Consider the following 18,054-nt stretch of genomic DNA (forward strand, 5'->3'; position numbering starts at 1 on the left):
AAAGAACATTTTATTTACCGATTTTAAGTATATTTATATTTAATTACAAAAATGTTTCTAATCTATGTACGAAATGAGTGTAAAATTTTAAACTTAAATTTTTGTTGAAATAAATGTTTTTTTAAACGACTGCTTTGCATTTAAAGTAAAAAATTAATCTTACTATTTGATGAATAGATCGGATCGAGTTTCTAACGTGCTCAATGATTATCTTTTTAATTTTAACTAAGTCTAATATTTGATATAACATTACAGATTAAAAAACGAAAAGTAAAGAAGCTCAAAACTTGATTTAAGATTTTTAGAAGAAGAAAGTTTAAATGTCCTACCTTGGTTTATAAACTATTTTACATCAGTGTGAAAAGTTCTATTTTAAATCAACAAATAATAGTAATAATGATTGACTAAAATTTTATTTATTTATTCTGAGCTATCTATTGTTATTGTAGCAAACTTGTCAACTCTCCTGAGCCAATTATCACCAATTAATTTCTCACAAGGCTCAGGCAGCTCATAAAATGATTCACACAAATTCGTATGATTTTGACTAGTCTTCTCATGACCACAAGAGAGGTAGTGAGTCTTCTTCAGGCTGTCCTAGAGATAGCAAGTCGTCTCCTAGTTACCGACGAAGTAGGACGTCTACTTAGTCAGCTCAACTGAAACGCGTACAAGTCGACTTATGAAATCTTAAGATATTGAAGTTGAATCAGTCAACTTAGTTTGTGACAACTCTAACTCATTCTCGTTGGTGGAAAGACCACCAAAAAACAATCCTGACCGTTTCAATTTATTATGCACCTTGAAACAACTTAACAAACAGACATATGATGATAATATCGATTAGTTTTATCGATTGTGGCGGCCATTTCCTTACGTCTTGATAAAGTCATTTTTTGTGTGTTGGTTCATCAGAACAACTCGTAGGCTCCTTACGACTGTGTGTTTCACGATTGTGTGAATCATTGTGAAAGTAATCAATGAAAAGACAACTAAGTGTGAATTCAATATGTAGATTATTCAGTGAATATAGTTGAATTAAAGATTCTTCATAGGTTTAACACACTGTTAGTAATTATCTTTAATTCGTGTATCAACTCAATGATTTCAAGATTTTCTCTTATCTAATCCAATTCTACGCTCAAAATCTTGAACCAAAATACAGCTCATTTCTTTCATTTTACTCAAAGCAGAAATTAAAACATTTCTAACCGGTTTTTATTAGTAGATATCAATAGCTATTTCAATAAATGCTCCGCAAATTATTTGTGAGTATTCACTAAATGGTACAGAGGTTAAAGTATGAAATGCAGCTACAGAGGTTACAGGTTCGAGTCTATATCACTGACATCATTGATATGAACAAATATTTTTAGTGATTATAATATAGATTTAACAGTAGACGTTTTACATTTTAATCAGTAAATAAAATTATCTAATTAGAACTCAGCTAATAATGTAATAAAATTTCAGTTTTGATTATTATTTTTTTGTTTCAATCGGAACCAATCAGATTTTATGGAGTTTAGTAATAAGGATGGAGGTTTCTCAATTGATTCAATTTAAACTCTTCCCTATTGGAATTACATTTCTGAATAGGAAATTTCTATTACAAAATCGTAAATCATTTTGATTAAATTCTTTTTAATTGGGAAAAATTTGATTACTTAATAATAGAAATAATTCTTGGTGGAATAATGAAGGAGAAAGATTTCATTACTTAGTTGGTGAAAATTTATTGATTTTTTTTAATGCACATTAAGAATACTTTCTAAAAATACTTTAGTAGGTTGATGGCATTGTTTTGTTTGGTTCCAATCAAATCATCCATCAATATTTGCATTGTAGGTGACAGTAGTTACCCTCTTCAATTTCTGATTTGAAGATGATACACCAGAAGCAGCAATACAGCATTTACTCATACTTGATCTATTATCAAAAAGGCTTTTGATAAAATGAAAGGATGATAAATATGTCTTCATAGAACTTGCAGATTATCTTACCAATCTCCAGAAGCTGTCTTCTTTTTCAAAGCGTATTTTATTCTTCATAATATTTTAATTACTTATAGGTAAATATATTGAAACCTATATATTCTTCTGAGGTCGTTAGATAATTTACGTAATTTCAATTTTCTTCTTACATTTTATTTTGATTGAAGTCAGTCTATTAACACATCTTGAAATATTTTTTTCCATTTAATAGATTGCATGTAAAATAGTATCTCTGTTACCAGATAAGGTATCTGAAACATTCAAAATATGTAGATTAATTCTCTTAAAAGTACATAAATTGGTAAGAATATAAATTCAGACTTTTGGCTGAACTTTATAAGTTATGACTACTTTTTTAACTTGTGCATAGTGAACATTATGCCAACTCTACATGTTCTAGAGAAAATATTAATGATGACAATGATAACAACGAAAATGACGACAATGATGACAACATTCAAGATAATAGAACTAATGAAAACGATATAAATGAAATTAATAAGATAAGAAGAAATGAGCAAAGAAGACAAAAATTATGAGATAGACTTACAGTGAAATATTTTGATAGCAACAGAGCTGTGAATATAAAAATTATGCCCAGCTAAATGAACTACTCTATTTCCCATAACATTTTACTGTAATATCTGTGAAATACTTTAAATCTGATCAGGTTTGAATTATGAGACTATTTAGGCTCAATCTGATATAACTGGCTCAGTTTGGTTTAATTCAATAGAAGAATTTCACCTGATCAGACCGAGTTAGTAGATATTTATTGCTAGTAGAAGTAAGATCCAATACTTCAAACCTTCATGGATGCATATGTACATATGTTATTGTTGTATTAAGATATTAATAATTATTGTTATTATATAAAGGGAAAGCAATAATATTATAACTATTACCTTAAAAAATAACGCGACATCGTTTTCCCACTCTTACAAAATTTGGAGGGCATCTAATTGGAACATTGATGATCGCACTCGTTTTAACGTTGGTGTCAAAGTGAATAAATTGCTGAGATACTGATACATGAGATTCAGTGGTAATTTCAGCTGTATATTTAACTTCTACACATAAAACCATAAGAATTATCAACGACAAAATATTCATGTTCATTCTATGAAATAATCAATCAGACTGAAAACTGTTTGTAGAAGTGATTACGTAAATCTCCATCCCGCCCACATATCTCAACTTCTATTGTACATGCATTCTTCAATTTTAAAACACTGAAACTTACACTACACACTTTCAATTGACAAATTTAATCATGAAGTTGATTCAATTATTGGAATATTCTACAATGATTTGATATTGACAATTCAGAAGAGAGAACAGTGTCAAGTGATTTTTTTTTTTTAATTTAATGCGTAAAAAGAAGCCAATAAGTGTGTAAGAGAACACATGATTTTTTAATCATCAGAATACTGATATACAAACTGATACATGATTATCTTTATGAAAAATATTGGTGAAACTAAAACGCAGTTTTTACTTTCTATAGTTTGCTCTGATGACGCTTCTTTGCGATGAAAATAACCATGTTTTAGTCAAAAAGCAGTCGAAAAATTATCAAAAGATAATCAGATGATAAAAAAATAGATATAAAGATCGATTAGAAATTTTTTAATTATCGCTATGATTCGATTAATTTTTGTTTGATTGATATCCGAAATAAAAATTTTAAATAGTTGTGGGAAAAAAGTTAGATTGGATCAGATCTGAATTATGAAACTTTTTTGGAAAAATTCAAATTTCAGCTGATCTGATAAGTCTAAACATTTAAGATGTATTGGATCTAATCAGAGAAAATAGAGTTTTTAGAAAAAAAATTTTTATTGATTTTCAATTACACTTGACATTTTTACTATAATTATCTACAGATCCATGATCTCGCCAGAATTCATACTTTTCGGCGTAAGACTAAAAATCATCTGTGCGCATGCGCAGACGCATGCTTTTTTTCTCTGCGAAAGAAAAATTGGCACTTTTCCAATTCTAAATTGAGAATGAGAATGTTAACTTTGGGTGATGATATATTAAAATATAATATGTTGATCCTTATGTAGGTATTTACCTTTGATTTCAATGGTAATTATATACCTAGGTCAGAATATCGTACTTTGCTCCCTTGGTTAATAATGTACTATTTTTTATGTGTATATATAATATTAAAATTATCTTATTATGTTTAGATAAATGAAAACAATAATAATTATGTTGCTATTTGGCTAATTTAGTTATTATATGAGGAGATTTCTTATCTACAGAAATATTATATAGATCAATAGACAGTAGGCCTCATTAGGTTTGATGGCATTCTGTTTTATGTCCAACATTTGCAGTAACCAAGCATACATCACCAATGAATCTGATTAAACCCGATTGAGTTCAATATCGTTCATCTTCCTTATTGAACGAAAGGCATTACTAGGTTTAATACACGATTCAAAATATGCAATATCATCTGCAAAATGAATCAGCTGAAACCTATTCTAGGCAATCATTTTCTACGAATGCATGTAAATGGCATATGGAATGGAGTTCAGAAAAGTAGCACTTTGCTGTCTAGTGCGAGTGTACCAACTATCAGACAGCGTTGCCATTTTAACCATTTCCATGTTAACATAAGTAAACTACCACCCATTAATTTGGCAACGTCATACGAGATTTAACACGACGGCGCAGCATTCACTACGCAAGTGAATTAGGGAGAAAAGTAGCGCTAGTGACGAAGGGTTCAATGAAACTTTGTTATAAAAATTAACAAATAAACTATCCTAAATCATCAAGTAAAAAATATAAGACTCATTTACGGTTAAATAATCAATTTTCTTAATTAAACCGCACCTTGTATTATTTACATCGATTTTATCGTATTGCTCAGGAACTTTAAAGTTTCGATGCCAATAAAGATTATTATTATTTGCACCCCATATGCAAGTGTTAATACCGCCATTGTTTTCGAAACTTCATTTTAGTAAACAATCGTAAATATAAAATATCATAGCACTAATAAAAAATAGTGCAACGGATTCAGACATTTGTACTACCTATGCACCTGTATAAACATCATTGATTACAGAATTACATCCTAAACCATCAATAAAAATTGATTGGATTCCATCGTTTTTGTATTTATTTCGTATGGTAATTGGTTAAAATAGCAATGAAGGTGATTGTTCCTATAAAAAATTTAGTTAAAATCTAAGGGAATTTAATAGTGTCGATTAAATGGAAAGGATAAAGAATACTCTACCCGTCTTCGATCTTGTGTTGTTGCTAGGCAACGCTAGCCTGCAGCCCCTCACTCTTTGATGAGAGCATTCGTAGCGCCACCTACAAACTTTTAGTACCTTATATTACTTCATACAACGGTGACTGATATGAGTTATCTTACTATTTATAAATAAAATTGTAATAACAAGTATCTATGTAGTGTGCAAAGTATATAAAATTATGATATTCATCAAGTGATGTGTGATAAACATTGTAAAATGATATGTTATGGAGTAAATCATAATCACTGAATAATGGTAAGTATCTGATGAAACAAATAGCTTATCAACAATTTTTCCTGACACATCTCTTCTTTTTATTTTTTAATATACATCTTTTAATTAACTATAAATAATTCATATTCCAATGAATTATTTTGAAATTATAATTCCTAAATATTTGACCTTTCTCTGAAAATGGAAACAAGGAAGAAGTGCATTTAGTGTAATTTAACTATTGACGTACAGTATCAGAGTGAAATTATTATTGACGTATACCGGGGTGTCATGACTTAAATACCGTATTTTTTGTATAACGTGAATATTTTTATTTCTAAAAATAACAAAGTGAAAATTATTTTAATTCAGTAAATATCTGCATGTCGCAGTGATTTCCAGACATTCATTTTCAACCAGTTAGTTACATAATCTATCATTATTTCCGAGATAGATGATGGTACGTCCCTACAACATAAACGGATGTTGTTCATCAGCTCTTAATCACTCTATATATGTACAACTATTTTTAATTAAAACCTAAACTTATCGATAATTAAATTGCATTAATAGTTTTTTCGATGTATAAAGTTATTGTTCACAAGATAAAAAAAAAATCAATTTGTTTTTTTTTTCCATGCAACAATTGCTTGGTTATTTAATGAAACTCATAAAGTGCATTCGATGTAGAAATTTTATATGTTAACTACAGAATTCTGTTGATGCTTTCAGAATACTGCAATGTCATTTAGATTCTCGTATTTATTTATAAAACATTGAAATTGAAAACCATAGAAATACATTTGATGTAATTTATTTTAACACAATTGAAATTGCAGTATATCATGCTGTACCTTCCAACAATTTGTCAGTCGAGATCATAAACAAAATTCCACATAATGATTAATTAACAAGATGACAGGAAGTCAACAGGGTGAAATGTGTTATGTTTATTGTTTATAATACTTGATTACATGAGACTTTGAATTCGAGTATATTTTTTAAAATTAAAAGCAAAGAAATTTTTTTTTTTTAATTAATCTGTTTTAGGTCGCAACAAAAAAATTTGAACACTTTGACATTTTTTTTCTGTATGCGTAAAAATAAATGTCAGGATGCACAGCTATATTTATAAATATTCTATGTGTAATATCTACACTTATGATAGCAATATATCATCCGGTTAATTGATCGAGTACGCCATTTCTCTCCAAGTTTTTATAAAATCATTTTTAGTTCAATTTAATGTATTATCCTTAAGGTTCATCAGAAATTGATATTTCTAGATTCGATAGATTCACATTATCTCTATAGATATTTCATCAAATTTACTTTACTTCGGATAGATACTTTTAGAACAGGTGTTTAAAAATTGTCTTCTGTAAATTATCAATTAACTGGTACATGTACAATAGAAATTGAAAGAGGGGCTTGAATAATGATTATATCAAGCAATTGACTTTTTTGTTTTTCATTTAAACATTTTATTTCTGTATTAAACTGTTAGTTTAAATGTCAATAGCAATGATAAATCTAATAATAAGTCCCGAAGTTTTAATTTTTTATTTATATTATTTTTTTTCAAGTGGTTATGTGTGCGTAACACAGAAAATCTAGATGATCACTTTTTTAAAATGATAATATGCGTAAATATAATCATATTTACGCATTGGATTGAATCAACTCCAAGACCAATCGATGTATCTCTACTAGAATAGTATCCATGAGGTTTTGAGTGGATTTGCTCTAACTATTCTTTTGGTTATAAAGAAAAGAATCAAAATATTTCTGTTCAATAGTGAATTTTGGGTTGTCATAAGTAATTTTGAAGTTATCTTAAGTTATTATTTTACTAAGACACCTCTTAAGTATCAAGTTAACTTACAAGCATTCAAAATTTATTAACGAATAGAAATATTGTTATTTCTAAACTTCAAAACGTCACTTTTTGCACTTACATTTAGTGAAAAAATTCTCTCCATGTATGAGAATCAAAATACTTTTCACGTCATCAGATAATAAATAAATTTATCGATAGTTAGATTGACATTTATAAAAATAGAAAAAATATATGTAATATAATGTATAAAATTAATTTTTTAAAAAATATTTTATGTTAATAAATAGTTATATTATAAATACAATAATTAATGTATTATTAATAATCATAAAAAAATATTTTTGTTAATAATTACATACTCGCATAGATAAAAAATATTCATTGTGACAATTGTCGTATATTACGTACCAAGGGAGACAAGTAGGCTATTACAGACCACGTGTAAATAAACACCGGAGTTGAAGGCAAGGATGGAAAACACGTGTTCTGTAATGACCGACTTTTTTCCAAAGTACGAATACTATTATTCGTCATAATCGTCGTAAAAAATTTGAGTTCCGTTTTTGTTTTGGGGTTGAAACAATGACGTTCTCTCTTTCACAAAGAAAGACCAAAAATTGTCTATGCGCATGTCAAGACGGGTGCTGTGTTATCCTGTGGCAGAAATTGCGTTGCTCACTGAAACAGAGATGGAACTTTAACTTTACGCATTTATGTAATAAAAAATATTTTTAACATTAATAATTAGCATTAAAAAATATACTTATGAGTATGTACATACGTCTAAGTCTGTTATTTTACAAAGCATGCTATGTATTTTATAAAATTAAAAAGTGTTAAGAAAATACGTTTAGGTTTTTTTTTTTTTATAATTTTACTATTTATATGGTGAGATTCGAACCCGCGACCTCGAGTATCTCAACTATCCACTTGATAAAGACATTTGTATAATTACATACACTGTAAATCGAAGTACGTGACAATAAACACACTTAAACGTGTTTAATGGCATGTAATATTGAATACGTTTACGTGCGTTCACTGTAAAACACTCCAATTTGCAGTGGCTCTTCAGAAAGCAATCTTAGATTCTACATTAGTACAATCAATGCTGTTAATCACTCAAAGGACTGGAATTAATACAGTAATTGATAATGTAATCCTGTATATTAATGATTATTCAGTAATTGATATTTTTATTTTCTAAATTATCCATTACAGAATTAATTGATAATTTTGTCCAATAATTGAGGGCTATGTCTGAGACACCCATTTTTAGGGCTGCAGTGGTCAGCATCCTATCGGCAACGCACAAGATTGGTTTCCGTCTGATAAAAATAATCTACAGCTTCGAGGAAAATTAAAAAATTGAAATACGGTTCCAATGAACATTCGAAGATATCACATCTTAAATTAATGAGATGAGAAATTTTCGCTTTCAGATTATCAGTCTATAATTTACTTTGATATTCTTGCACTACCAGTTTCAGAATAATTTTTTTAATGTTTTTTTTTTCAGATAGAGTAGACATATCACAATTTGATTACGAATGTCGATGAATTCGCTGCGATGGAGTCGTCTGTTGTAAAAAATATTGAATCTTTTACAAATAATGAAAGTCCACAACAGACCAGTGACAGTTACAAGATCGGGACTGAGATCATTACAAGTGGGAGAGAATCCCTACTGATGCGTATACATGTACCTGAACTTTCAATCAGTAAATGTCTCCAGTTCGCAAAAGATCAACTTATTTGGGATGCCAAGCAGCAGTGTTTATCATCGTTACCGAAGGTACAGATAATTTACTCTCTTCTTATGTACTTGTACGTGTAACACATATCAAATTATGTTACTATGCACTAATCTTATAATAAGTGGAATAAACCCCAAGAAAGAGAGAGAGAGATAATAATATTCACTTTCAACACAGACTTGTGCTGACTTGCGAATTTTATATAAATGTAACATATCTAACAAAGGCAATTTTTTAAATCATACAATTGTTTATTATTTTATTAGTTCTTGTTGAACATGATAGCTAATATCTACCTTTTTATGACTTACAGGAGTTGGAGGAGAGTTTCAATTATGGGCTGTTCTGCCCACCTATGAACGGTAAAGCGGGAAAGTTTCTAGAAGAAGAACGCCCAATTGGGGATTACACTTTCGATCATCCTATTGGATATTTAGAGGTAATTGTTCATTTGAATATCTAAAGATTATTGTTAAAAAAATTATTGGCACCAAATGTTTATTTGGAAAGATTATAAAATTCGGCGTAGTTATCCCGAGACAGAATTTAAAATATTTTCCAACTTCAAAGTCTAGAAAAAGGTATCAATGTCATACAAACACTGTTTTAAAAATTCATGATGACATTGATGACCAAAATAAGATTCTTTAGATCAGTCTCAGATATCTTCAATGAGGTTGATAATTCTCAAAATGGAATTAAATTATACTCAACAATTGGAACATCAAAAGAATGATTATTTATTTAGAAATCGTTGCTAAGATTCACAATAATTACTCGTTCTAATAGATAATATCTATTATAATTTTGGAAAGATATTTTTAAGAATATTCAGAAAACATTGCATTACTATTATCGATAATATCGAAGTTTGTTTGATACATGATAGGTTGTATCATTCACTTCTCTATTCTCAACAAGTATAGTTTGAGTTTATTATTAACATTAAGTATTCAGTTTTGAAATTTGAGAATTAAATTATAAGTTACGAGTATTGGTCCATTTAAGACGTATGCAAAAAGCCAGAAGTCCAAACTAAAGTGTAATAATAATAATGGTGATCAATTGAATATATTTATATGAAAATTGAGTATCATACAGTTGGTCACGTTGTCCTTACTTTGTTCCATAAAAGCTCAAGTACAAAAGAAGAGTATATAAAATGTTTCATGTGGATGAAAAACAATTGAAGTCTCTGCACACGAGAACTAATTTAAGACGGCTATATGATTACATAACAAACAATCAAGTTGAGAAAATTACAAAACTGTGCAATAAAGGATTGGATCCTAACTTTCACTCCTATGACAATGGAGGTATATTTAAGAGAACAATATATCACGAAATATTAAGTTTCTGTGTATTATTTAGCATAATCATTTTTTTTAGAAACGCCACTGTCTTTTGCTGCGACACTAAAAAAATCATCCCAAGTCATCATTTCTCTGGTTAATGGCGGAGCTATCCTTGATTATCGAACAAAAGAAGGGTTAACAGCTCTTCATCGAGCAGTTGAGAAAAATAATTTCGAAGCAGTAAAAACACTTTTAGAACTTGGTGCCAGTCCAAATTATAAGGATCTAAAAGGTCTTACACCTTTGTACTACAGTGTCATTCACCAAACTGATCCAAGAATTTGTGAAATACTCCTGAACTATCATGCAACCATTGGTTCACAGGACTGTCAAGGATGGCAGGAGATCCATCAAGTACGTATGTAATAAATCTTTTAAGTATTTAGTTAAGATACCAGATTATATTGGACCTCTGGTGAAGATATTGGCTCGAGTGTGTCAGCCCCATATCTTTGGCTTACACTTAAAAATAGAAGAGCCAGCTTAGCTGTAAGTAGTAAGGCTAGCTTTTGGACTTATCGATTATAGGAATGTCGATTTCCAAGTTTCGAATGTCAGCATCCACTGCAGCATGAATTTAGTAGATTAAATGGCCCATAAGAGGAATCGTAGTTGGTCATCAATAGCTATTTCTACTTGTAACAATGTTGATGCTCAATGTTAACTTTCACAATCAATAAGAGTTCATATTTTTACATCAGTACCCATGAGTCCTGCCATTGTTCACAGTTTTTTTTTGCTCTCCTTTTTACTAAAATATTGTACTTACCTAAATGGTCCATAGTTCAATAAGTATTAAAAATTTTTAGCTAGATTTTAATCTCATGCTTTTTTATGAGGAGAGACATCCTACTTTTTTTTGAAAAATATTCTAAAAGTAGTAGAACGGTGATAACTACAGAATGATTGTTAATTCTGTTACCACAATAGTCATGTTCTATGAAATTTTTTGTTTCTTTCTAGGCATGTAGAAACAACTTGGTACAGCACCTTGATCATCTGTTATTTTATGGTGCTGATTTAAACGCCCAAAATGCATCAGGGAATACTCCACTTCATGTATGTGCAGTAAATAACACAAATGCCTCTTGTATTCAACGGCTATTATTTCAAGGAGCGCAGAAGAATAGTCTCAATTATGCTAATCAAACTCCTTACCAAGTGGCAGTAATTGCTGGAAACATGGATCTTGCGGAAATTATTGCAAGCTACAATTGTGGGGAAATTGGTAAGTTATCAATGAACGAGATATATTTCTTCAATCATTATTATCGTCATCATCAAAGTAGTTTCAAAATTTTAAATCTTTCGAGTGAATAAAAAAAGAATAATAATAAGACCTAAATTATCATTATGAGTCTTATGAGTGGCATTTGTAAAACTTCCTTGATTAACTTATTACTAGGTAAAAATCATGCAAACAAAATGACCACAGTTGAACAGCACTGCCATGAATTGCTGCACTCTCACTCGTTTATAAAGAATCAATTTATTTAATGTTGAAGTTTCCCTTTAATTACTCCATTTTTTACTCATCCTTGTCTTCTACTAAATCCAAAATGATCTATCACAATCTTACACTCCCTACTCGTAACTTTATCACATGAATCTTCCTCTGGGCTTCTTTGGTCCCACGAGGCTTGCCAGACAAAACTAATAACTATTTTTTTCAAAATTTGATCCAAATATTGATTTCCACATTTTCAATTATCTTTTTTGAAGTGCCAATATTTTATGGAGACTACTTCCTACATGATGAGAGTGCACAGGACTCTCTATGTTAGCTTCTAACTTCTCCTTTAAGTTAAACAATAACTTATAAAAATCTTATTCTAATTAAATTCAACCTGTGGAAACAAGCAACCACCTTAATGCTAAGTAAACTTGCAGCCTTGAAATATATTATTCAAAATGTTATGTCATTCTATGGACCATTACTGGTAACACTGCTACGGTAAAATTAATAAGATTGATATTTCTTATCACTTCATCTAACCAATAATTTCAGCAAGATAAAGATAAAGATTCTAGTTATTACTGATAATTTGTTACAATCGTTATAGGAGTAATCAATTAAATATGAAAGGTTCTATGAATAAATGATGTTTTTCAGAGGAAAACTATAATGACAGCCAAACGAAAATAAAGGGTGACAAATCGAAAAATGAAATATTACGATCTGAAATAACGAAATCAATATCTAGGCCTGGAACAACGGTCATTTGTACAGAGACATACAACAGTAGTATAGCTGGACATCTGAATCTCAACCAAGGCGATATCTTAGAAGGTAAAAATAAATTACAATTATCTCACTTGTAGGTTTGTTGAGCGTTTTTAATTGCCTCATAATGTATTAAGTTTATCTTTATAATTGTCTTCCAAAGATTGCCTTATGGCAGTTCCTAAAAGTTGAGTAGTATGAGTCAGTTAAACAACCGAAACCATTTTGATTCCTAACTCATCAAACAAGCAACATTTTTTGAAACTATTAAAGAAAAGATCCTAAACAAAGTTTTTTTCCTAGTTATTGGAGCAACCGATTGTGGACTCTTGGAAGGTGTCCAGCATGGCCATAAAACAGGCCTTTTTCCAGCTCGTTGTGTCCAACAAATCAAGCAAAGGCATTCCAACGTATCACTATCCACTCAATTCATCGATAGTAATGCTTCCATGTGGACCGATCAGAATGACATTCCATGCGAATCTTTAGTCACTGTACCGAAATTGAAACACATGTATGAAAGCGCATTATTATTTTTATTCTATAAAAATGTTACTGTACATGCACTCTTTTATATCATTTAGGATGACCTCCGAACCTAAAACAGTTGTGCTACATCGTTCAAAAAGAGGTTTCGGTTTTATTCTTCGAGGTGCGAAATCAATGTCATCTAACTTGACGAGTGCTGCTCCTGCTGCTCAGTATTTAGATGATGTGACTTCTGGTGGGGTTGCAGATCTTGCTGGTCTCAGAAAAGGTGACTTCTTAATTGAGGTGAGAATAAAATAAGTTTTTTTGTAGCTAATATTTTTCAACAATTTGTACATTTTTCTTGTTTCATTCTAATGTTGATCATAGATTAATGGAGAAGATATTTCGGCAGCTTCTCATGAACACGTGGTAGAATTAATAAGAAATTCCGGTGAATTAGTGAAAATGACAGTCATAACTCCTATGAACAATCTCCCTTATTCATATTCAAGTATGACATTGCCAACAAGCCATTTCAATCAACCTCAATATGCAACCTTACCCCGAAAAAGTAGTTGTTGGAATATACCAACGATTAATACTTTGGGACGATTACCAGCACCGATGCCTCCCCGAAGAGATCCCAGAACTACACTAAGTGTTGGACGAGCCAGAGCCAGATCAATGGTCGCCGGATTAGGTAAATTTATATCAAAATTTTTAATTTGATAATGCACGTATATTAGTATTAAAGCAAACGAGTGAATTGTAAGCTTACATTGTCATGACATCAATAAAAAAAAATCAATTTATTTTAGTGCAGGAATCTTAGTTTATTTTGAAAATATTTTTTATCATTATTTAAAAGATTATGAACAATCTAAAATAGATTTATGTATTACAAATTTTTGTTTTTCCAGAAATGGATGCTGGAAGGACTGATGATAATACAAGGAATGAAGATAAATTTACTAGTGCCGAATCACTCCATGCATCTCAGCAAACTTTTGTATGTTCAAACTCCAAGTATAATACTTCACACCAGCTACGATTAAATAGTAGCTGCGCGCAATCAACATTCCATCCAATCACAGCTTCACATAATGACGTAAATATAAATCTACTGTTCTGTTAGAGAAAAATATTCTAGCTGAAATTTAAGTTGAAATTTAATACACAATTCAACTAAAGATACCGCAATAATCATTTCATGTCACTTATAGACTAAATCGGTTTCTGAATGATAACATACAAAGATGAACAATAAAAATATACCGACGATCATGTGTTGATTGTTTTTACATGATCATATGTAATCATTCATGATCTTTACATACTTTTTACCAGTTGGTATTGTTTCCGAATTAATTCAGCTGTTCCATTTTAATATTCATCTTTTCTTATTACCATTTGTGCTTTCGAGTCGATTGAATAATTGTCAACAGAATTAACTGAAGAGTTTCATGTAAAGTTGACATCGAATATACATAATATTATGATTGAGACTAAGTATGGACCATGAATCACTTTCAGAACAAAATTTGAACCACCTTTGCATTGACTTTTTTTTTATTTCAAAAATTATTGCTGATTGTTTAGATAAATACACTTATAATTTTTTATTTTTCAGAAAAGCTCTCGTTTGCCCTTCCCTGAAAATTATCTCTGTGGATCACCATTGAACAAATATTACTGCAGTGCCCTGGATCTTAAAATAGAGGTTGAATCGGTTTTCTCTACAGGAAGGAATTTCCACAGTCAGGGTGATATAAGCATACTGTCAACGAAGAAAAACACTGCGCTTCCAAACTTCCCTGACCCTTTGTTGTCTTGTAAACAAAGTGCCGAAGAATATAACGAAATGAACGATCTCTCTAATATGATGAACAAAACATCTTATATACGAAACCTGATAGGTATGATATTTTCTATTTAATAATTCATAAATACTAATTCGTCATGAAACTATTGTTTATCTGATTTTAGAGTTATGCAGAGGGAAACATGGGATGAAATCTAGCATTCGACCTTTAAATATTGCCAAACTTTATCCTCAATTAGAAAATCTAAAAACTGAAAAATTTTATGCTAAAAACTTATTGAGAAACAGACTCCAAGAATCAAGTGCTATAGTTTCCGAATTAGAGACATCGAATAGTATGTTCCGTAATGCATCAAAAAGGTTTCAGAAAGGCATCCTACTTGGAAATCATGAAAATACAAAGAAGCCAATAGATAAATGTAATCTATTTACAACGGCAATTACTATTACTACTACTAACACTGCTATAACTACAACTTCTATTACTACAAACACTACTAAAACCGTTCCATTTTGTTCCGAAAGCATAAATAAAGTTGAAAATGAAAATAATAATAAATATATCAATAACAGCATTAGCGGAAGCTGTAGTGATTGTAGTAGCAGTAGTAGTAGTAGTAGTGGTAGTAGAAGTAGTAGTAGTGGTAATAGTCGTCGTAGGAGTCGTAGAAGTAGTTCTTGTAGTAGTGATAGTTGTCAAAATAGCAGTAATAAATGCCGTGAAAGTAATAATAATAATAAAAAAAGTATCAAAAATATCCGAGTATACAAAGACGATGGTATGTACCATCACAACAACCATAATATTGTTGGATCTTTACAAGCTATGTCACATGTATCTCATGATTTAGATCTTATACCTGAACCAGATTACAGTATATCAGAATCAGATAATGAGGAAAAAGAAGATATAAATGCCAGCAAATCAGAAGTCAATGAATGCGTTAGAAATACTACTGCTTCTGTTGAAAAACAAAAATTCACTGAAGAAATTTCAGATAATTTCAACAAAGTTGGTGTGAAGTTTCTGGGTGATGAAACATCTCCATTTCCATCAGAGGTTCAAGAACAGTACGATACAAAAATGCCATCTGAACCAGCAAAAATTTATCCCAACAAATTAATTAACAACCAGTCATCTAAAATTAAAGAAGTTGTTGATAATATTTCCAGTAATTTTTGTTCTGATCAAAATGCTTTTATGAAAGGATTGATTCGTATCGATAATTCAACTAAAATAATAAATAATGAAGATAATATTAAGAAAGATGATCATCATTTAGAAAAATTAACTCAAATCAATAATATTTTTTCGAGGTATGATGTAGGCCTCTCTCAACTACCTCCGCCTATTGAAATTGATATGGAAGAACATTACAACAATTTATTTGTTCCACCACCACCAGAATTTAACGTTAGTATAGCATTTTCTAACAAAGATAACGATATTGTACTGCCACTACCACCACCCCAATTCCGTGATAATAAACAGTTATTCCAACAAAATCTTGTAAAAAGTAATGAACTACATTCGTAAATAAAATTTAACAAAGTCTCAACAATTTTTTATGTGTTAATTTTTAGTATATACAATAAAATTAGAGTAATGAACGAAAAACAATTTCACAAATGAATATAAAAGTTTAATAATGTTTGAACAATTTTAATATGTAATTAAATATATGTAGTACTGTAATACAATCAATTAATCCCCATAGTTCAATATGATTCAGAAACATTATATCACACTGTATGCTGCCATGATTTGTATTATATACCAAAACGTATGTACAAATATGATTCTTTGACTTTAATGAAATGACAGACTAAAAGATCAGTCCAATTTAATTCCAGTAAATGAAAAAAGGTCCAATAACTTCAACTAAAACATATAAAAAAACAACCTCTGCTCGAGTTGGTTCAAATTTTATTCTATTTAGTGTGATTTGTACAAATTTTCCAAAGATTTTTTTTTTTTACTATTAAGAATTTGAACCAATCTTTGTAAATAATCAGATGATGCTATTATGTGATAGTTTTACGTAAGCCTGCGTGGAAGAATGAGTTGTTGAGAATTAAGGATTCTAGTTCTAGATTCCCTGAAAATCTAAAAAGCAACCTACTGAACTATCCAATAGTCATTAAAATATACTCAAAATTCTATCTTATCTCTAATAGAATAACCAAATGATAACTTCCAATTCTGATCTTAAATCGAAGGCATTCAAGTTTACTAATTACAAAAAAATAAAACCAGAAAAGCTTGATATGAACTGAAAAGAAATTTTGTTTTTTTTTTGATATATAATAGATCTGTTACTGAAGATAAACAAATATAAGTGAATTTTGTAGATTTTTGTAATTTCGTCAATAATTAATATCATGAAGGTTTGTCTATACCAATTTTTAAACATTTTACTGTTTTAAAAACATCACTGAAGAAATACAATACCATCAAAAGATTTAGTTATTAAGATATTCTGAATCTAAGCTTATGGAGCAACATTATTTGTTCGAAAACAAAGTTCATGATGTAGTACAACCAACAAAAGAGTTGTTTCACCTGCTATTCAAATCTCATAGGAGGTTCAATATTGACCAGTGACTTAAATGGCTCTTTTCGTGGTTCTATTATACCATAATTAAGTGAGAATGAAAATGAGAAACGGTGCCAATGCCCCGTAATACACTGGATATTTAATTTTCGGGTGAGATGTAAGTTGTGTAAAATGATCATTAAGAGTAATTAAAATATTATGACAACATACAATTATATTTTTAGGTGTGAACTAATTCCGATGTCATATAGCATACTTCCAATCACGTTATTCATAATAAATACATGATTGAATAATATTGTAACTCTGATATTGTATCAAGTTTTACATTGTATTTATTATCAAAATAATTGTCCATAACCATGCCTACTTGATTATAACATGTATCATATTCTTTTGATCCAAAATTAAACAATACAAGTCGTTTTAAACATCTATAACATGAGTTTATTGCTACCTGATGTAGTGATTATTTGAATGATAACAAATACTGTATAAGTTTTTAGATTATTGCCGATGTGATGCATATTTTTTTT

The 18,054-nt window shown here is 29.9% G+C and overlaps 1 protein-coding gene and 1 long non-coding RNA gene across 4 annotated transcripts; one reads left to right on the top strand and one right to left on the bottom strand.

Annotated features, from left to right (window-relative positions):
* Window positions 1-578: 578 nt before the first annotated feature.
* Window positions 579-17,727, top strand: Prosap (prosap). 3 transcript variants are annotated; one of them, XM_035078098.1, is made up of 13 exons: window positions 579-1,067; window positions 8,851-9,126; window positions 9,402-9,527; window positions 10,224-10,404; window positions 10,478-10,797; window positions 11,407-11,671; window positions 12,557-12,733; window positions 12,971-13,181; window positions 13,252-13,441; window positions 13,526-13,838; window positions 14,059-14,246; window positions 14,769-15,054; window positions 15,125-17,727. In XM_035078098.1, the coding sequence occupies exons 2-13, from the start codon at window positions 8,902-8,904 to the stop codon at window positions 16,495-16,497; spliced, it is 3,855 nt and encodes a 1,284-aa protein (XP_034933989.1). In that variant the 5' UTR covers window positions 579-1,067; window positions 8,851-8,901; the 3' UTR covers window positions 16,498-17,727. The 3 variants fall into 3 exon arrangements, with proteins under 3 accessions (XP_034933989.1, XP_034933990.1, XP_034933988.1); XM_035078099.1 differs by lacking the exon at window positions 579-1,067 and adding an exon at window positions 5,293-5,533 and having other exon boundaries at window positions 14,059-14,147; XM_035078097.1 differs by lacking the exon at window positions 579-1,067 and adding an exon at window positions 5,294-5,533.
* On the bottom strand, window positions 1,712-2,373 carry LOC118063886 (uncharacterized). Its single transcript, XR_004689992.1, has 2 exons — window positions 2,004-2,373; window positions 1,712-1,929 (listed from the first exon to the last, which is right to left on the bottom strand). It is a non-coding gene; the product is annotated as an uncharacterized lncRNA (long non-coding RNA).
* Window positions 17,728-18,054: the final 327 nt, after the last annotated feature.

This window comes from Chelonus insularis, unplaced genomic scaffold (genome assembly GCF_013357705.1).
Source record: "Chelonus insularis isolate UGA/USDA-ARS -01 unplaced genomic scaffold, ASM1335770v1 contig_150_pilon, whole genome shotgun sequence".
Classification (NCBI taxonomy): domain Eukaryota; kingdom Metazoa; phylum Arthropoda; class Insecta; order Hymenoptera; family Braconidae; genus Chelonus; species Chelonus insularis.